Below are 17,036 nucleotides of genomic sequence, written 5' to 3'. Positions count from 1 at the left end.
GCAATTGTTGAAATATCTTAATTTTGTTAACGATGTTTTTAAAATACAAAGAGTGAAGGCTGCTTGTTTTCTGGAATGTCTCATGAGATCCGTTCCCACAATACAAGATCCCAGAAGCTAACTGTGCAGAGGAGGGTCAGCACCTCAAAACTTAGTTCACATCTAGGACCCTAGTGGCATTTTCTAGAACCCCAGTTAGACTGAAGCAGCTTGTCCCTGATTCTTTCCCGTGCAGACGAAAGCCCTCCTCAGCCCCCTGCTCTCCCTCTGAGGTGGCTGCGAGACCTCGAGCGGGGAGGATTGTCAGCTGTCTGCAGAAGGGTCTTGAAGTCTAGGGGGAAGCAGACTTCGTCACGTGTCCACATTTGGCCCTGATCCACAGGACACAAATGGACTTGCTTGTAAACACAATTCCTAGCTGCCGCGTGTGGGAATGAATGTGACTCACTTCCAAGAAACCAGCGATTCACCCGCCTGCTGCGTTTCCTCGGGCTGTCAGCCAGCCAGGGAGCTTAATCAGTGCGGCGCGAGCTTATCCGAAGGCCTCTCAGACCGAGCTGTCCCCCCAGGACACAAAGGGCAGCAGACCTGTGCCTTAGTCTCTTCGCCTGCAAGCGGCGTAAGAACGGTCCCTGGCCGGGTCTCCGCCGCCCTGCAGTCGGTCAGTCTGTCCTGGGTGGTCCAGGGGGCGCATCCCATGAAGCCATCCCCTTGACCCTTTCAGACCAGGCCCCTGGCGTCCCCGCTGTATCCCTGAAGCCCAGCACATGTGCGTGCGTGGAAGGAGACACTCCCCTGTCATGGGCAGCCCTCCCACGGGGCTCTTCCAGCAGCTTCCAGGGGCTGAGCGCCAGCCTCCTGCTTTCTCCCTCCAGCTGGCTCACAGAAACCCAAACGTGATCTTAAAACCCCTCAGGTTTTGTAAAAACAAGATGTGCCCCCACATTTTCTCCAAAGAATTCTGTATGATCTGCAAGTCTCCATACCTTTCTGCTTTTGTTCTGGGAATGGGTAGAAAAAGAGCCAAAAACCCTTCCAGGCGCGGCGCAGCATCGTTTAGCATTTCCCTCTTTAAAGAACCTAGAAGCTGCTGAAAATAAGATACTTGACAGTGACTTAAAAAAAAAAAGGCACACATCAGCTTTAGAAAAGCATTTTATTTTAATAAAAGAGTAAAAGAGATCAATAAACATCTATAATGGATACAAAAAATAAATATTCACTCAGCATATTAACGATGTGCGCTTCACGTGGATTTGAGCCACACACTAAAGCCCACTGTTACCGGGCAAAACCCCAGAAACGGGTACGTCATCCTTGACGTAATGCTGGCCTTGCTGGCTCAAGAGCAAGTCACTTTTACTGGCATTATCATATTCTCATGTGAATTCAAACACAGCTGAAGAACGCACAGGGCTGAGCCTTGCTGCAGCCGCACCTCCAGCCCCTCTGCAGGAGTGGCAGTGGGAAGGATAAACGGGCATTCTTTATTCTTTGGCTTTTCGGATTTTAAATCAGGAACTCTTACAGCTACAAGGCCACCATGTTGGCTGAGCTGGGGCAACCCCCTCCCCCAAACCCCACCTCCTCCCACTTCTCCAAATGAGGGCTGACTGCGAGATTCTGGGCCAGGGCTGGCATTGAACCAGGCTGGGAGAAAAAGGAGAGAAAAAATTCTCTCCAGCCGAGGCGAGGGAGAAGCAGACAGACCCTCACCAACCCACCCGGAGTCTACACCGACTGTGGCACTGACTCGGCCTAATCCACAGACTGCGAGGAGCGGGGAGCCTGCAGGCCCTCAGCCCTCGCCTGCCCCGGGGCGTCGCACAGACCGACAAGAGGCCCCGATCTAGCAGGTAAGACATTTTGTTTTTCAGAGAAGAATGTCCTGGTGCTTTTTAACCGTGCAAGTTACAACGTGTGTTACACCGCACGTCGGAAGGCCAGTGGGGTGACGCGACCTGGCTAGCCGAGCCGCTGTTGCAGGCTTCTGCCCAGCTTTTGATTAGTTCCATGATTTAGGGTAAACATCTGGACACATCTTTGGGTAGTAGTTGCATCTTACTTGCTGCTAAATAGGGTAGGTTCTTCCAGGGCTGAAACTGGGACGTCCACTGGAATCCCAGCATCCCACTCTGAAGGGTGGGAGCCGGTGCGCCCCAGGGCGCGCTACGGCCGGGGCCCAGTGAGCGGGGAGAGGACGGCGCAGTGTGGCCAGGCCGCTGGGGCCGCGCCCGAGGTGCCCACCACTGGCCCGGGAAGGGGCTGACTGACTCTAAGGCACAATCAACATGCTTGTACAATCTGCAATTATTTTCTGAGCTTGTGGTCTATATCTGGCCCACTTTATCAAAAAAAAGGTTTTTTTAAGCAGTTTACAACAGGACAATTAACTTAAAATAGGTCAGTTAAAAGTACAAATTTTTTAAAACCGGTCGAAATCATTTAGAAGAGAGGGAAAGGTATCTGGGGATGATTTAATTACAGAAATGAAAACATAAATTTAGCTCTCAGCTTCCTTAAGGCGAAAGGAAAAGCTTTCCCTGTGTGAACATGAAAACACACCAGTTCACCTGGCGATGGAAATGGTCTCCTGGCACCAAATTCTAGGCAGAATGTACAGTTTTCTAACAACCCAAGAGTTCTGCTTTCACTTATTAAAGGGAGCCTAGTATCCAAGTAGTTTTAAATCTTATTAACATGCTTAAAAGTAAAAAGACACTTCACATTGAATCAAGCATTTGAAATCATTAAGTCTATAGCTCTAACCAAAGGTGATCTTCCAGTGCATATTTCTTTACTGGAAACAGCTATTTGCCAATAAAATTGAATGCCAAATCTCTGGAAATATCAAGTTTCCCAAAATGCTGAAAGAATCATAGCAACTAATGATAATTAGGGGGAAATGCAGGAAATACATGTCTTGGTCACAGGTTACAGTCAGAGCATCAAACCATCTGGTGTGAGTTTGCACGTGTAGGTCTGCATTTCAGAAGTGGGTCTCGGCTGTGTTTCCCTGTCACGTCCTCAGAGGACACCCTCACCAGATTAAGGGCAGAGGGAAGCGTTCCACCCAGGCCGAGTGGTCCACCTCCTTAAATAATTACGATAGTAATTGCAATCAGGTAAAGGCTAGATGCGGGTGGGGTGACCGAGAGAGAGACTTAAACTGTGATCTGTTGGTTTTCTCTGAAAAAAGGTCTCTGGTGTGAGGCACAAATATCTGGAAACATCCGGAAGACCTGGTCTGGCTGGGGCTCTTCGGGGGCCTGCATCATGGAGCCTGCGCTGCAGCTCTTCCCTGCTTCCTCCACCAGCTGCCGAACATAGAGCTGCTCAACCTGGAGGGACAGTGCACAAGGCCAGACTTGGAGGTGTGAAGTGAGGTAAGGCTTTCTCTGATTACCCCAGTCCAAAGCTATCATTCAGAATCTCCACGTGAGTCCCAAGTGAACCCAAAATAGGCAGATGGAAAGAAAGAGCAAGCAGTATTCCTGCAAAGACTCCTATGAGTACTCTCCCCAGATTGTTCTGCTCTGGCTGAGGTCCAGAATTCCACCATTAGAGTTTCATTCCTTTGACTAGAGTTAAGGGCTAGCAAAGCCTTAATCAGTCACTTAGACCTTAAGACAACTGAAAAGGTGGAATCTTTTTGAAAAAGAGGTTTTGATTTTTTTTAAAACATCAAACAGAAAAGAGTGGAAACGCATAGATTGTGAGAGTCCCAGAATTGGAGAAGAGGGCTCAGAGGTAAAAAGAACCTATGTCCCCCAAGTGAAGGTCTCACCAAGGCCTGCCTCTGCACACAGTAGAGTCCCCAGTCTTGGCCACCTGTTCTCCAGCCCAAGTATGAACTGGGTCCGGATGTGCAGGTGGCAAGATCTGGCCACAAGCCCTGCAGCTGCCCGGTCTTACCTGCACAAGAATGAGCTTGGAGCGCAAGGGGGTCATATCTGGAAACTCCTCTCCGAAGCACAGCACTGCCCTGCCGTCAGGGAGCCGGCCCTGGTGGCTATAGAACTGCTGCAGCTCTGTGAAGACACCAGGGGAGGGGGTGGCGTCCCCAGCTCAGGGCCCTCTTTGACACCAGGGGAGGGGGCGGCATCCCCAGCTCAGGACCCTCTTTGACACCAGGGGAAGGGGTGGCATCCCAGCCTCACGACCCTCTCCGGCAGGTAGACTCCTCAGGGCCTTCGCGCCTGAGCTCACACACACCACTCTGCCCACCTTTCCAGGGCCTCCTCCAGGAAGCCCCCAGGAGTGCACTAGCCAGGTGGTAGGAGAGGCCTGATACCAGCTCCAGCCGCTGCCTTTATAGGGAGAGGAGCAAAGAGCTTTGGGGGCACAGGGGAGGGAGCCAGCTGGAAGCTTTGAGGGGAGCCAGGCTGACTGCGGTCACGTTTTGACCTTCCAGGAGGAACTCGCAGGACGGGGTCCAAGCCACACACCTCATAGAGCAGCCTTGGCCACCGGCAGCACTTCCGCGCACGGGTGTGGTCCCAGCACTCAGCGTGTCCACCACGCAGGGACCGCGCCAGATGCCGGAGGTGGGGCCTGCGGCTGCATTTCTAACCGGCTCCCAGGGCGTGGGGACAGCCCACCACAGAGCAGCGGGTGCTCACTTCCTAAATCCTCCGGCAGCTGCGCAAGGCAGCGACCAGCACACTCCACACGCGGGCAAGGGAGGGTCCCCGCGGCACCCGGCCAGGACGTGCCCGCGCTCCAGGGGCAGAGGACACCCGGGAGCAGGCGGGGCCCTCCAGGCTGGGGGCAGCGCGGACGGCGGTACGGACCTCGGAAGAACTGGCTGGTGTCGAAGACCTTGACCACCTCGTCGCGCTCCAGCTTGTTGGGCCCGTCCCGGCCCAGCGCGGCGTTGCCGCTGTAGAAGACGCGGCCCTGGCACAGCCGCTTGACCAGCAGGCCCTGGCGGCTGCTGTGCAGGAGCACGCCGCGCTCCAGGTGCCCGAACAGCTTCCGCGTCACCTGCCTCTGCCGCTCGCTGGGGATGGCGTCCGCGGGCGGGAAGCGCACGAGCTCCAGGCCCTCGGGCCCGTACAGCTTGCCGCCGGGCAGGCCGGGCTGGCTCAGGGACAGGCGGCAGCCGTCAGGGCAGGTGGTGGTGGTCTGGCCCGCCAGCTTCCCCCCGTAGTAAAAGCTGATGACCATCTGGGAGAAGGCTGTGGGAAGACGAGGACAGGTCAGCAGGTCCCTTCTGTGCAAACATCCGGAGCCTGCCTTTCTCCCAAACTCGGGCTGGCTTTTTGGGGGCTGTGGTAGTGAACCCCCCCTACTGCTGTGGGACAGCTCCGGCTCAGAGAAGGTTCGAGGGCCTGAGCAATGACCTGCACACCCAATGGCAGAGCAGCAGCAACTCACCAAGGCCACCAGGCAGCCCCGGTCAGCCCTCCGTGCAGCCCACAGCAACCCCGTCCTGCTCCCGTCCCAGGCGCTCGCCCCCCTCGGGCGGCCCTGCTGGGACGGTCTGACCACAGGGGCGGTGCGGCGAAGATCCCAGGAGTGCGGACTCCAAAGCTCGGGGAGCAGGGCAGCCGGCCCCACCACTCTGTACCCAGTCTTCCCATCGGCAGAGTGGGGACAATGGCCCCGCCCCTCTGCATGAGGGGGCCGAGCGCCCATCTTTGTGTTGGACACATGGGGGCACCGCACAGGCGGCTGTTAGACACATTGGGAAAACACAAAAGAGGAGCTACAGAGTGTGTCCCGGCCTTCCAGCGCGGGCCAGGCGCCGGAGCTCTGGACCTATTAGCACGTTTAAGCCTCACAACGACCCCGATGGAGAGACTTCATAACGGCACCATTTCCCAGGTCAGGAACCTGAGGCGTAGACAGGTGAAGGCCTTGGCAACACAACTGCTGGGGGGGGCGCCTGGCGGGGCCATGCTCTTCGGCACCGAGCCACACCACCAGCTCAGACGTCGCCTCTGCCCCCATCACCTCGACTCTGTACAGCCGAGGGTGCACGCTGGCGGCCACGGGGCGTCTGTACCCGCCCGCACAGCGAGGTGTGTTAACTTGCACTTGTCTCCAGCATTTTACGTGGCGGGAAGCACGGATGGGACAGCCTGGGGCCCAAGCCTGGCTCTGCCGCCCGTGAGGTGCGTGGCCCAAAGCTTCTGATAATAATGGCACCGGCCTAGAGGTGGTGGAGCAAGGAGACAAGGCCATGAAGGTCTCAGCAGTGATCCCGGCACCTAGCTAGCCAGCGTTCATTTATGTCAGCCACCACCGTCACCCCCAGCACCACGGCCAAGACCACCATCAACACCATTACCGTCGTTGTCATCGTAAAGTTGGGTTTGGGAGAGAGTAAAGGAAACTGACACCAGCGACGTTCGCTGACCAATTGGGTTCCTCCCAGAAAGTTGTAATAATAACACCGTGTTACAAGCTCGTGAGGTGGTGGCCATTACTCTTCCTGCTTCATAGGTCAGGAGCCTGGGTTCCAAGTGGCTCAGTTACTGCCCCTGGAGCCACACAGGAGGGGCAGAGCTGGTCTGTCCCCATACTTTGTCCCCCTAGTTACGCCTCTGAAGAGCTCTTTGAATGTATCTGTTGGTCGAACAAAAAGACCAGCCATGTGCTAACTCCCAAACCGCACAGTGAGGAGGAGGAAGCAACTCCCAACTTCGGACGCCAGATCACCCTCGTCCACGGCCCTCGCAGACCCACACGGGGCCTTCAAGCTGTGTCTTTAGAGGATGCCCACCCCACCCCCAGCATCTCCGTACCTGAGTGGTGCGCATCGTAGGCAGTGTAGCCCGGCACCAGGGGCAAGCCTGGGGAGAAGGACGAAAACCAGTTCAGACCCAGCCAGACCCGGCGTGCACAGGGAGCCAGCGCCGCTGCTCCTGAGGCCCAGCCACAGGATTCCGCTGCATCCAGTGTCTTCCTTCCCGACCCAGTGGAAAGATTCCTGACCGTGTGGCAGTGACACTGGGGCTACACTTCCTCCCCATCCGAGGGCCTGCTACCAGAACATGGCAGGACTGTGCCTGCCACCCAGGCCTGGTGTCAGAGGGGAGCCAGGCCCAGCGAGCACTCCTGGAGCGCTCCTGCCCCTCACAGCCTGCCGGCCTCAGGCCACTGGGCCAGCTGTCAACTCCCGGCCTCCCACAGCGGACAGTGGGGGAAAGAGGTAAAGGAGGAAGCAGAGGGGTCCCTGCCCAAGGGAGGGAGGGTCGTTTCAAGGAGGGGGCAGGGAGCATCAGAAGCTAATCAAAGGGCAAATGCCCCGTTTGGTCCTCATGACCCAGTGGGCAGGTCTTGGTGTCCCCATTTTATAGACAAGTAAACGGAGGTTTGAATAAGACATGCAACTTCCTGACCTGGGATTTAAATTCAAGGTTCCAAGCTCTCCCCCTCTCCAGACACCCTGAGCTGCCCTTGGCTCTGAGGGCTCCTTTGTGTTGTGAATGACTGACCGAATGGGCCAGTGACCCACGTGGCTTGGAGCTGCGTCTTCCCTCTGGCCTTGGAGAAGGCGGACCCGCCCCTCCGCCCACCTTTCCCAGGAGCACAGTGGGGAGCACCACCAACTACGTGGGAAGGACACTGGGCCTTCCAGGGGGTGGTGACAAGTCGGGGCAGAGGTGTGGATGGGGTCTGCCTTGGGGGTTAGAAGCCATGGCAGCTTTTTGGGCTCAGTCACCTTCAGTAAAACAGGGGTTACTGTAGCCCCACTGCCCCACTGCCCCACCAACCCCGGTGGCTGTAAGGCAGAAAGGACTGAAGGCTGATAACCACTGAACGTGCGTGGCACCCACTTGCCAGCCCTGGGCTCCACCCTCACCTGCGCCTGGCTGCTGCAGCCACCATTCTGGGAGGAGTTGACTCCTGCAGGCCTCCGGCGGGGAGGGGCTTCTCTTGACCATCCCCATGTACTCGTCCACGGAAGGCTGCAGGCAGGGCCGAGAAGAGCGGTGCTGTGACTGGGACGCCAGTGCTGGTACAGACTTAACTAAACCTTGGTGTCATCTCTTACCACACTCGATGAAGGAACGTTTCACTCTGCATCTTGTAACTCTACCCAGCTTAGCAATTAGACCATGGGGCCGAGTCACTAGCCTCTCAGGGCCCCTGGTAGGTTCATGGGCCTTTGACATGGACCTGCCTGTTGTATAACCAAAGGGCCAGGTCATCCAGCTGCCCTGATGCCCAGGGGAAGCAGGCGAGTCCTGGGACACCAGTGAATGGGGAGGCTGGACGAACTCTGCCACACTCCACGGGTCGAGATTTTCACTCTCTGACAAGTTCCTTGAAGGAGGTGGATAACCCATTTAGGAAACGTTTTGAGTTCTGACTTTCCTATGACCCTGGTGTGCCAGTCCAACTGAGTTGGCAGAAAAGCCTTGTACGGAAAATGGGACATCGCTGGAAAGAAATGAAGCCAGGAATTCGCCGCATCTGCTGCCAAAGCCCACCTGGAAACCGAACGGCTGCTGTCGACAGGGAAGTCGGGCAGCCTTCGGGGGGCTGGGTCACGTCACCTGTTCTGACGTCAGGCCGCTCTGAAGGCTTCTACAACTGCCACGTGAGAACTGAGCAACTTTCTAGAGCACCACACCGCCTTCTGCCAAAGCTGTGGGATCATTTTAGCCGGGCAGTGCCGGCCGGGGACTATTCATGGAAACTTAGAAGGCTAATGGCAGCTAAGTTAGTGCTCAAAAACCCACGCATTTTGCCTAAGGAAACCCCATCAAGCCTTTACTTACAGCCTGTTAACTGCGAGTTTTTGTATAATTCTAACAAGCCTGCTTCTGTGGCCTTCCAACCCATCGAGGACTAAACGCTGCAAATTACAAGACAGCCAGCCCGCCAGCTAGTACGCTGACACCCGGGCAGCATATGCCGCACGGCCGCCTGCCTGCCTAAAAAGGCAGGGGAGGATGCGATGCCAACTCAAAATGGTGAAAACAGGAAGAGTTCAGAGCCTGAGGGAGCCTCGCCATGCAGAGCAGGCGGCTCCGCACCAGCCCCCGGGGAAGGGCAGGCTGCCGGGCGCAGGCGGCTGAGCAGCGGGCGCCTGGCCTCACCTCCCAGCTGGGAGAGCTGGGCCCCGGGCACGGCCCCCACTCACCTCCTTGATCAGCTCATCGATTTCGGAGCGCCCACACTCCATCTCCGGGGCTTCACTCACGCAGCCAGGAGCCGCCACGCCTAATTTGCCTACGGAAAACCGGACAAGCGCATGACAGAGCGCTGAGGCATCACGACCGCCCCCAAGGCCACGGTCAGTGGTTTTTCTAAAGGCTAGGTTAAAGGAAATAAAAGTCCGTATGCGGCTCTGGGGGCTGGGGAAAGGCCTAGACGCCGTTTTCCCAGGCTGCCACAGCCGTGTGATCAGCAAAGTCAAAAGAGAAGTTGGCCGCTGCGTCCCGCACGCACAGGACAAGGGAGCGCTCGGGTGTCTTCCTTCTGTTGGCCGAGATGAAAATGAGCTCCTGTCAGAGTGGCTCTACACCCAACAGAGGTGAGAATTACGGGCAGGGGCATCTAAAGACATGCAGAGGTTTCCTGCAGTGTGTTTGCAGCTCGGAGTCTTCCTTTTTTAAGTTAATGGGCAGGAAATCTCCTTTTGGCCTTTCCAAATATACACGTGTGCATCTGTGGCGCCCACACGGTGGGCGCGCCGTGGAGGCTCACGGAGGCCCAGGCTGGACCCGCCTGCATCAGGAGCCGTCTCCAGGCACAGGAGCGTTTCCACCCCAAGCACTCTGGACCTGCCCCTCCCCCCCAGCCTCTTCCCCAGCAGAGACTAGCCTAGTGGGAGACGCATTATGACCAGCAAACACTTGTCTGTTGGAATTCATCAGTCCCAACCATCTGAACTGGGATGAACCGACCCACTGTTTCATCCCGACTGAATTTTGATTCCATTTTGATAGATTTGAGAATTCATGCAGCAGCTCTTGGTGGGGAAGTAGGGGGCAGTGGGGGCACCCCCGGTGCAGCCTGCAAACCACTGAAGTACAGAGGAGAGTGTGTCCATCTAGACACTATGCAAATACAGCACTTCTCTGCCCCCGAGAACCTGCTGCTTCTGTAACATCACCCCTGCAGGTGATGCTGGCTGCGCGCCACACTGTAAACAAGTTAGGGTCACCTGCCAGTTCAGGCTCGGCTGATCTTGGGGGCAGGGAATTAAGAGAAACTTCTGTATTCTTTCAAATCACAGTTAACTCTGTGAGGTGGAGAAATTACCCAAAACTGGCAGGAAGGAAGGGGGCAGCAGGCAACCTCGAGCGTGAACGCAGCGGTGTCCCTGCGGGGCAGCTGCTTCTCCGTGCGGAAGGCCAGCCTGACTTACCCCTGATTATGGGTCAGGGCTCCAGCTCAGCACAGTTAGGTGTTAGTTCACAGGCATTTAAAGCTACAAACGATCAGCAGGAAAGATCACCGCCCCAGCACGGCTGTGTGACCCGGGGGGACACGCACGGGCTCAGCTTGGCCTTCCGCCTCCCACCGACCCTGGGCACCAACATCTCATCTTCAGTCAAGCAGCCTTTGTCGTCGTGCTGGTGCCCTTGTGAGTGAGGAAAATAGCTCCCCAACCTGGGCTCACCAGCTTCATTCGAGCCACGATTTTAACTTTTTTAGAATTACACGTCAACATTTTCGACCTCCCTGCAGTGGGGAGAGCACCCCCAGAATCTCAGGATTTATGCCCAGCCCGAGGCAGTATTCGGGCTAGTAAATAGGCTTCTAAGGAGAAGAGGATGTTGGGCCAATACTCTAAGGCTACATCAAATGGCCAGAAAATCAGCAAATCAAAGGAATGTTTTAAACCAGTGACAGTGATTGGATCTCATCTCCCGGGCCAGCTCTGACCTACAGCAGCTGCTCAGCATGCTTCGGAGGGGATTCCGAGGCCAGAGCAGAGCTCAGGCAGTCCTGCTTGGTTAGCAATGTCTGATCAGAGCGTGCGGAGCAGGACGGGGGCCTGTGAGCCGGGGTCCACTCTTCTGCTTTAGTCGTCTCAGAATCGCGCTCGTGATTTCACAGCGGGAGGGACTGCAGGAGTTACCTTGCCCTGCAGTTCCTGGACAGCGGGTCAGGATGGAACAGAGCGAAGCCCATCCGCCCTCCAGCAACGAAGCCGGCAGGGCGCGGTCGCCCTCTGCCCTCCGCCCTGGAAGCCCGCTGGTCCTCGTCTACCGTGCGCTGCCCCTGGCTGCCCTGCGAGTTGCTGGGAGACAAGGAGCCCCTCATCCTCACCTGCAGGAGCCCTGTGCCACCCACTTCTGAGCCTCCCGGAGGCCCCACCACGTGTTCCTGGTCTGAGCAGCAGAGCCAGCAGCCACCCCACCCCCACCCCAACGGCCACCTCTCACTCGACTGGAAACTGCAGGAGACCTCGGCCTCTGCTGGTACAGAGGAGGCAGCTGTTTAGCTAAAAGCACTTGCCCCAGACCCCGTGGGTGGTGACTTAGACCCAGACTGTCAGGCTGAGGGCACCAAAAGGATAGTTACATTTTTGCTCTTCCTCGGGGACGATGCGGTAAACTTTGTATGGCTCAGAAATGTCCAGCTGGGACCGATCGGTCACTTCCTCAAAATCTGGGCTCTTGTTCAAAGCACAGCGGAGTCTTGTCTTCCACGTGGCAGGTTCGGCCTTGTCCCCTTCCTTAAACTTCCCTTTAAAAACTGCCCAGGCCTGAGGGAAGAAAAGGAAGCACATGATATATACAGCTGTCACGATGGACAGTATCTGCAGACCTTTCTCGCCCTCCTGAAAGTCACCTTTCTCTGGCCACTGGGTGGAGAGGGGGAGAGGAGGAGGCTGAGGAGGAGGAGGAGGCTGCTGCGCTCCGTGCCAGACAGGGCAAGCAAGAAACACAACACAAAGAGGAAGTTACACTTGCTTTTTCAAATCAACCTCTGGCTAAGGGAACATTTGCAAAAAGTCTGAATGTGTAATGGTGACAAATAAAAGATTTTATTTGTAGGGGAAAAAAGTCTGAATGTGGTCATCCACTGCCTTGCTACTTTTAGCAGCAATTTTGTTTTGCACTTTGGCGTTTATTCTAACCCTCCCTACCCACATCCCCTCCTCTGCCAGGGTACTGTTTAAAACTGTGGGTTTTTCACAGATCTGTTTTCTGACCTCTCCAAACCTTAGAATCTACATCAGGACCACATGTTTCCAGCTGGAAACTTGAAGTTAAAGGTAAGATGGGGCAGTATTAGAAAAAAAAAATTTAAACCTGTGTATGGGCACAGTTTTCAGATTTCAAAACTGGAACAGAGTGATTAGCAGGCTGCTGTCAGGCAGCAGCAGGTGTGTCTTCCAGCCTAAGATAATACGAGGCCTGGAGGGAGTTCTCAACCCCACTCAGGAAAAGTTACGAGAGGTACCTTTCCCAACATGACCCAGCCTGGGGATTGAAAACCAGCCGTTCTGACTTCCAAGGGATGTCCACTACACTACGGCCAGCAGCAAGCGTTTCGCAGCTTCTGGCACACACCAGTCCCCGGGGAAGCTAGGTACAATGCAGGCCCGGGCCCTGGCCCTTGAGAGTCCCTGCGGAGCTGTGGGTTAGGCCTGGGAATCTGCACCATCAGCCAGCATCCCAGTGACTGCGACTCAGGAGGCCACGCTTCCAGAAACTTGGTCGCGGCCCTGTGAGTCCCGTCCCCACTGTGAGTCCTGGCGCTTTCCCCAGATAGAACAAGACCTTACAGTCCAGTGCCTGTGGTCGCTCCTCTGTTGATGCCCTGAGCTCAGAGTTTGCATCTCTGCCCGAGGGAGAGAGACTGGAAGGGTGTTCCTCCTAATGAGCATGAGCCACGCCTTCCTCCCGCAGGTGCACAGTCCCCTTTAGAAACAGGCTTAGAAGTAAACGGTTCTCAATCCTTTACAATCTTTTTTTCCTTCATCTAGCAGCTGCATCGCAGACCGTGCATTGATTTATTTCTTCACACAAATTAAAGAGTAAACCACATACACCCTGAACAGTAATGTCAAATTTGTATTACGTTGAATCAGTTTCTCTACCAGGCACTACTGACATCTGGGGCTCTGGGCACTATGGGGAGGCTGGCAGCACCCCTGGCCTACCCACTAAATGCCGGTAGCACCCCCACTCCTGGGGGTCACAACCCAAAACATCTCCAGGCGTTGCCATGTGTCCCCCAGGGAAGTAAGGTCTTGACGTGCACAGTCCCATTTGAGAACCACTGGGCTGGTTAACCCACATCACAGACAGACCCGGGAGAGCCTGCCTTTGGGGGCCGTGTTGGGGCCAGCCGGCACATGTGCAGAACTGCACAGCCGCAGGGCCCTGGCGTGGTCACTGCCCCATTCAGAGCTCATAGTCACCCCGTAAAGCAAGCCAGGACATCCACAGAGGAAAGCAGGACCCCATGGTCAGGCCGTGTACCAGGCTGGCCTGAGGGTCCCCACTGCCGACCTGCTGAGACCTTTTGGGAGCTCTCTGGCTGGCTTGAAAATATCGACTTACCTGGGTGATCTCTCAAAGCCCTTCATAGCAAATACTAGACAGAACAGAGTCATTGGAGGCCCACCCTAACAGCCAGGCGGCGGCCCCTGTCCGCACTGCCGCACGCTCGCCGGGAGCCAGCACCTAGCCCAGGACCACGGCTCTGCCCCGTTTAACACTGCCCATCCTCGTGCTTTAAAAACCTAATGCGAGTTGCTTCCTCGGAGGCCAGCTGACCCTGAAACAGCTGCTGCTGTGTGATGCCACAAAGCCTGTCGGTGGAGGGACAGCCCAGGAGGCACACCCCTAACCTCATGAAAAGGAGGAAGGCAGAGTACTTTTTAAAAATAAGTGTCCGTGTGCTCAGGGACAGCACACTGCGAGCCGATGGCTCCCCCATCGCCCATCTCTGGTCCAGGCCGCGAAGCTGACCACAGCATGACACCAGCAGGCAACGAAGGACACTCTGGTATAAGCGGCTTCTTACAGCCCACTCACTAAGGCAGGGAAGCAGGCTCGTGTTTTTTTCCTTAACTCAAATTTTTGATAAGTTTTCTTTGAACGTTTGAAACAAAAGTTTCTCTACTCGACCAGAAAACCCCTAAGGTGGCTCAAGGCCCAACTGCTGGCTTCCTCCCACAGCAAAGCTCTGCTGGCTGGACGCAGCAGAGACAGGCCCCTCGGAGGATGGAAGGGAGCTGGACTCAGGGACGTGCAGACCCATCCTCCCCCCGCCCCCGTGTCCCCGCCAGCCCCGCTGTGGCCCTCTCGCTGGCCACCCTGCTGGGGGGGGCGCCCGGCCCCAGCCCACCCCCATTCCTGCTGAGATTGTGGACTCACTAAGATTGCCACACTGAGCGGCTGCGTAATCAACGGAAACATTGGGAATCTTGCACATTTTCCTCAATGCTGTTGAAACGGCCGTGAAGAACGTTGCATAAGATGTATAAATCTGGGGCTCTATTTCATTATCCTCCGAGCAAAAGCTGGAGCAGGGAGCAGGATGAAGGGAGAGGCCTTGCATCTCCGCCAGCAAGACCCAAGCCAGGGCTGTGCAGCCGCAGGTCCAGCCTGCTGAGGGGGCTGTAGCGGTCAGAACTGCGCAGGGCCCTCGGCACCCCACCCCTGCTGAAATCTGTTCATCCTGTCGGGCTCAGCTCCCAGCAGGGCTCTCCACGGTCAGGGAGAGGGTGCCCCTGGGGGGGCAGATACCTGGCAATGTTGGGTGCCTTTCTGGTGGTCATAGTGGGGCAGACGGTGCTACTGGCATCTAGTGGATTGAGGCCAGGGTGCTGCTTAGCCTCCTACTAGGAGCACAGGACGCCCCACGAGGAATAATCTGGCCCCGATGTCCACGGTGCCAAGGAGCAGGAGATCTGGCTTGTAGCCGGCTCTGATCGAGAATTCCCAAGTAGACCTTGGGCACTATTAAAATTTAGCCATTCCCAACGGAAGCTGCCCATGATGCCAACGGCAAGAAACTTCTACAAGAGAGGAGTCCACACTGCCACCAAGAATGGATGCCCAGGCCCCTCCCCCGGTCCTTCCTCGACGGGAGGGGTGGCCAGGCCCCCCGGAGGGTGAGTGCAGGGTGCCGTGCGCACCCACCTTTCCTGCAGGGGCCAGCACCTGGCATCCAGCTGTCTGAGAGCTCTGAGACCTGGGTTACACATCAGCAGAACTGCTCCAACATGCAGCCCCCCTGGCAAACATCAGGCAGAGACGTGACAAACTGAGATGCCTCATGAGCCAGCTTAGACGTCTCTGTGCTCCGCTCTGAGGCCCAAGTACGATCTCTCGTCGTTTGGGTTTTGTGTGTCAAAGACAGTCATCTGGGCCAAGAGTCAGAGGCTGTGCTGCGTCTGCAGCCTTCGCTCTCCTCAGTCATGCGCATCTGGGGTCTGTCCAGGCCCCCAGTCCCAGCCTCCCACTCCTCCCCACGCTCACTCACTCCCCCCTCTCAACTCTGGCCCCCAGATGCCAGCAGAACAGGCACACACAGCAGTGGTCTGCACCCCAGGTTCTGAGCCAGACCACCTCTGGTCTGCCAGTTTGCAAATGTGGAAGTCTGGGCTCACCTTGACCTGGGGCTCCAGATCCCCCCAGGAGTGGGGCCTGCACACCTGGAGCCTTCAGGAAGCCCACAGGGGACTCTGATAACCAGCGGGGCTGCCCTGACTCCTGGCTCCTCTGCCTGAATCGAGGAGAACAGCCCTGCTAGGAGCTGGGCTGCCTGGGTTCACACAGTGGCTCCATCGTCCGAGAGAGGGGAGAGCCTGGACAAGCCCCTTCTCCTCCCCACAGCAAGGACGGGAGCAGCACCTCCCGCACTGGGCCGCGGGGGGCAGACAGACTCAGCGCGTGGGCCGGGCCTGTCGCGGCGCGGACTCCCTGTCAGCGCTGGCTGGCAGGATGCACATGGTGGAACTAAACAGCAAGTCTCTCCATGCATGGGGGACTGACGGCTCTCAAGGGAAGGGGACTATTTTTAGACGCCCGCTGCAGGTCCAGGACACCCACGTGACCTGGCCCCGGAAGCAATGGCAGATGGTATCTCCCTCATCGGAGCTGACCCTGCGCTGCCAAGCAGAGGCAGTAACTTTGAAAGAATGAAGAATGAAACCTGTCCTAGAATTCTAAATGGAATTTAGGTGATAGCTCAGGAGAAAAGGTCTTAAGTCTCAAGGGCCTCAAAGAAGTGTCTTCTCTCTGTGTTTGCTTGTCCCCACCAGTAGTACAGAAGAAAGTGCCCTCGGCTTCCTTGTTGGAAAAACAGTATCAAACTGACCAACAGTATCGAACTGACCTCAGAGTGATTAAATCATGTAATAGATGTAAAATCGCCTGGTCTATTTTTTGAGACCTATTTGGCACTCAATCACCATTTGTTTTTAAAAAAATTGGATTAATTGCCCAGCAAACAAGGAAGACACCGCTTAACACCTCCCCAAGCCCGCGAGGGCGGGGAGCCCCAGGCGCTACCTTGAAGATCGAGGCGTCCACCTCCTGGTTGTAGTCCTGCTTGCCAGCGTGTTTCCACGGGATCCGGAACATGCTCTTCTCCTCATTCTCCCAGATCAGCCCCGGGTACATGGCACTGTCGATTTGTTCGATCAGCCACTGCCGCAGCCGCCGGCCGCCGTTTCGGTCACACATCCTTGGAGAGAAAAGGCACGTCCTGTGATGTTACAGTTTCTGTCTCACTATTCCCAGCACCCCACATACTGCGAACAGGAAAACCAGAGGGTGGCGACCCAGGTGCCTGGCCGGAGGGGCGGTGGGGGGAAACCCACAGATCCGGGAACTCTGGGCCACCTGCCGTGAGAAGACAATGCCTGCCGCCAGGACCTCCAGCCCCAGCGAAAACTGAAAGCTCCCTGGGAAATCCGCAGCTGTGCGTGGGCCAGACAGCTCCCCCACAGCCACCACCGACGGACCTGGCTGCGTTCTTTCCAGCTTTCACCCCGCGTTCTTTTTCAGGCAAACACAACCGCATCTGAGAGCGTCGTTCATCATTCTGTTTTTTGCACGAGATGGGGGAATCACTTCGACCTTTTCAGATCTCTTCAGCGA

The 17,036-nt window shown here is 56.3% G+C and overlaps 1 protein-coding gene across 3 annotated transcripts in view; it reads right to left on the bottom strand.

Moving 5' to 3' along the window:
• Nucleotides 1–1,137: 1,137 nt before the first annotated feature.
• Nucleotides 1,138–17,036, bottom strand: part of IRF8 (interferon regulatory factor 8) — a 63,864-nt gene continuing 47,965 nt past the window's right edge. For all 3 annotated transcript variants that reach the window (XM_072946756.1, XM_015246302.3, XM_015246303.3), the window contains exons 2-9: nt 16,446–16,620; nt 11,494–11,677; nt 9,101–9,189; nt 7,814–7,919; nt 6,753–6,800; nt 4,794–5,180; nt 3,916–4,031; nt 1,138–3,341 (exon numbers count right to left, since the gene is read on the bottom strand). In XM_072946756.1, the coding sequence (XP_072802857.1) occupies nt 3,165–3,341; nt 3,916–4,031; nt 4,794–5,180; nt 6,753–6,800; nt 7,814–7,919; nt 9,101–9,189; nt 11,494–11,677; nt 16,446–16,620 (1,282 nt within the window). In that variant the 3' untranslated portion in view covers nt 1,138–3,164. The remainder of the gene's footprint in view (nt 3,342–3,915; nt 4,032–4,793; nt 5,181–6,752; nt 6,801–7,813; nt 7,920–9,100; nt 9,190–11,493; nt 11,678–16,445; nt 16,621–17,036) is intronic.

The sequence above is a fragment of the Vicugna pacos genome, chromosome 21 (genome assembly GCF_048564905.1).
Source record: "Vicugna pacos chromosome 21, VicPac4, whole genome shotgun sequence".
Lineage (NCBI taxonomy): Eukaryota > Metazoa > Chordata > Mammalia > Artiodactyla > Camelidae > Vicugna > Vicugna pacos.
This window is presented reverse-complemented; position numbering and strand designations above follow the sequence as displayed.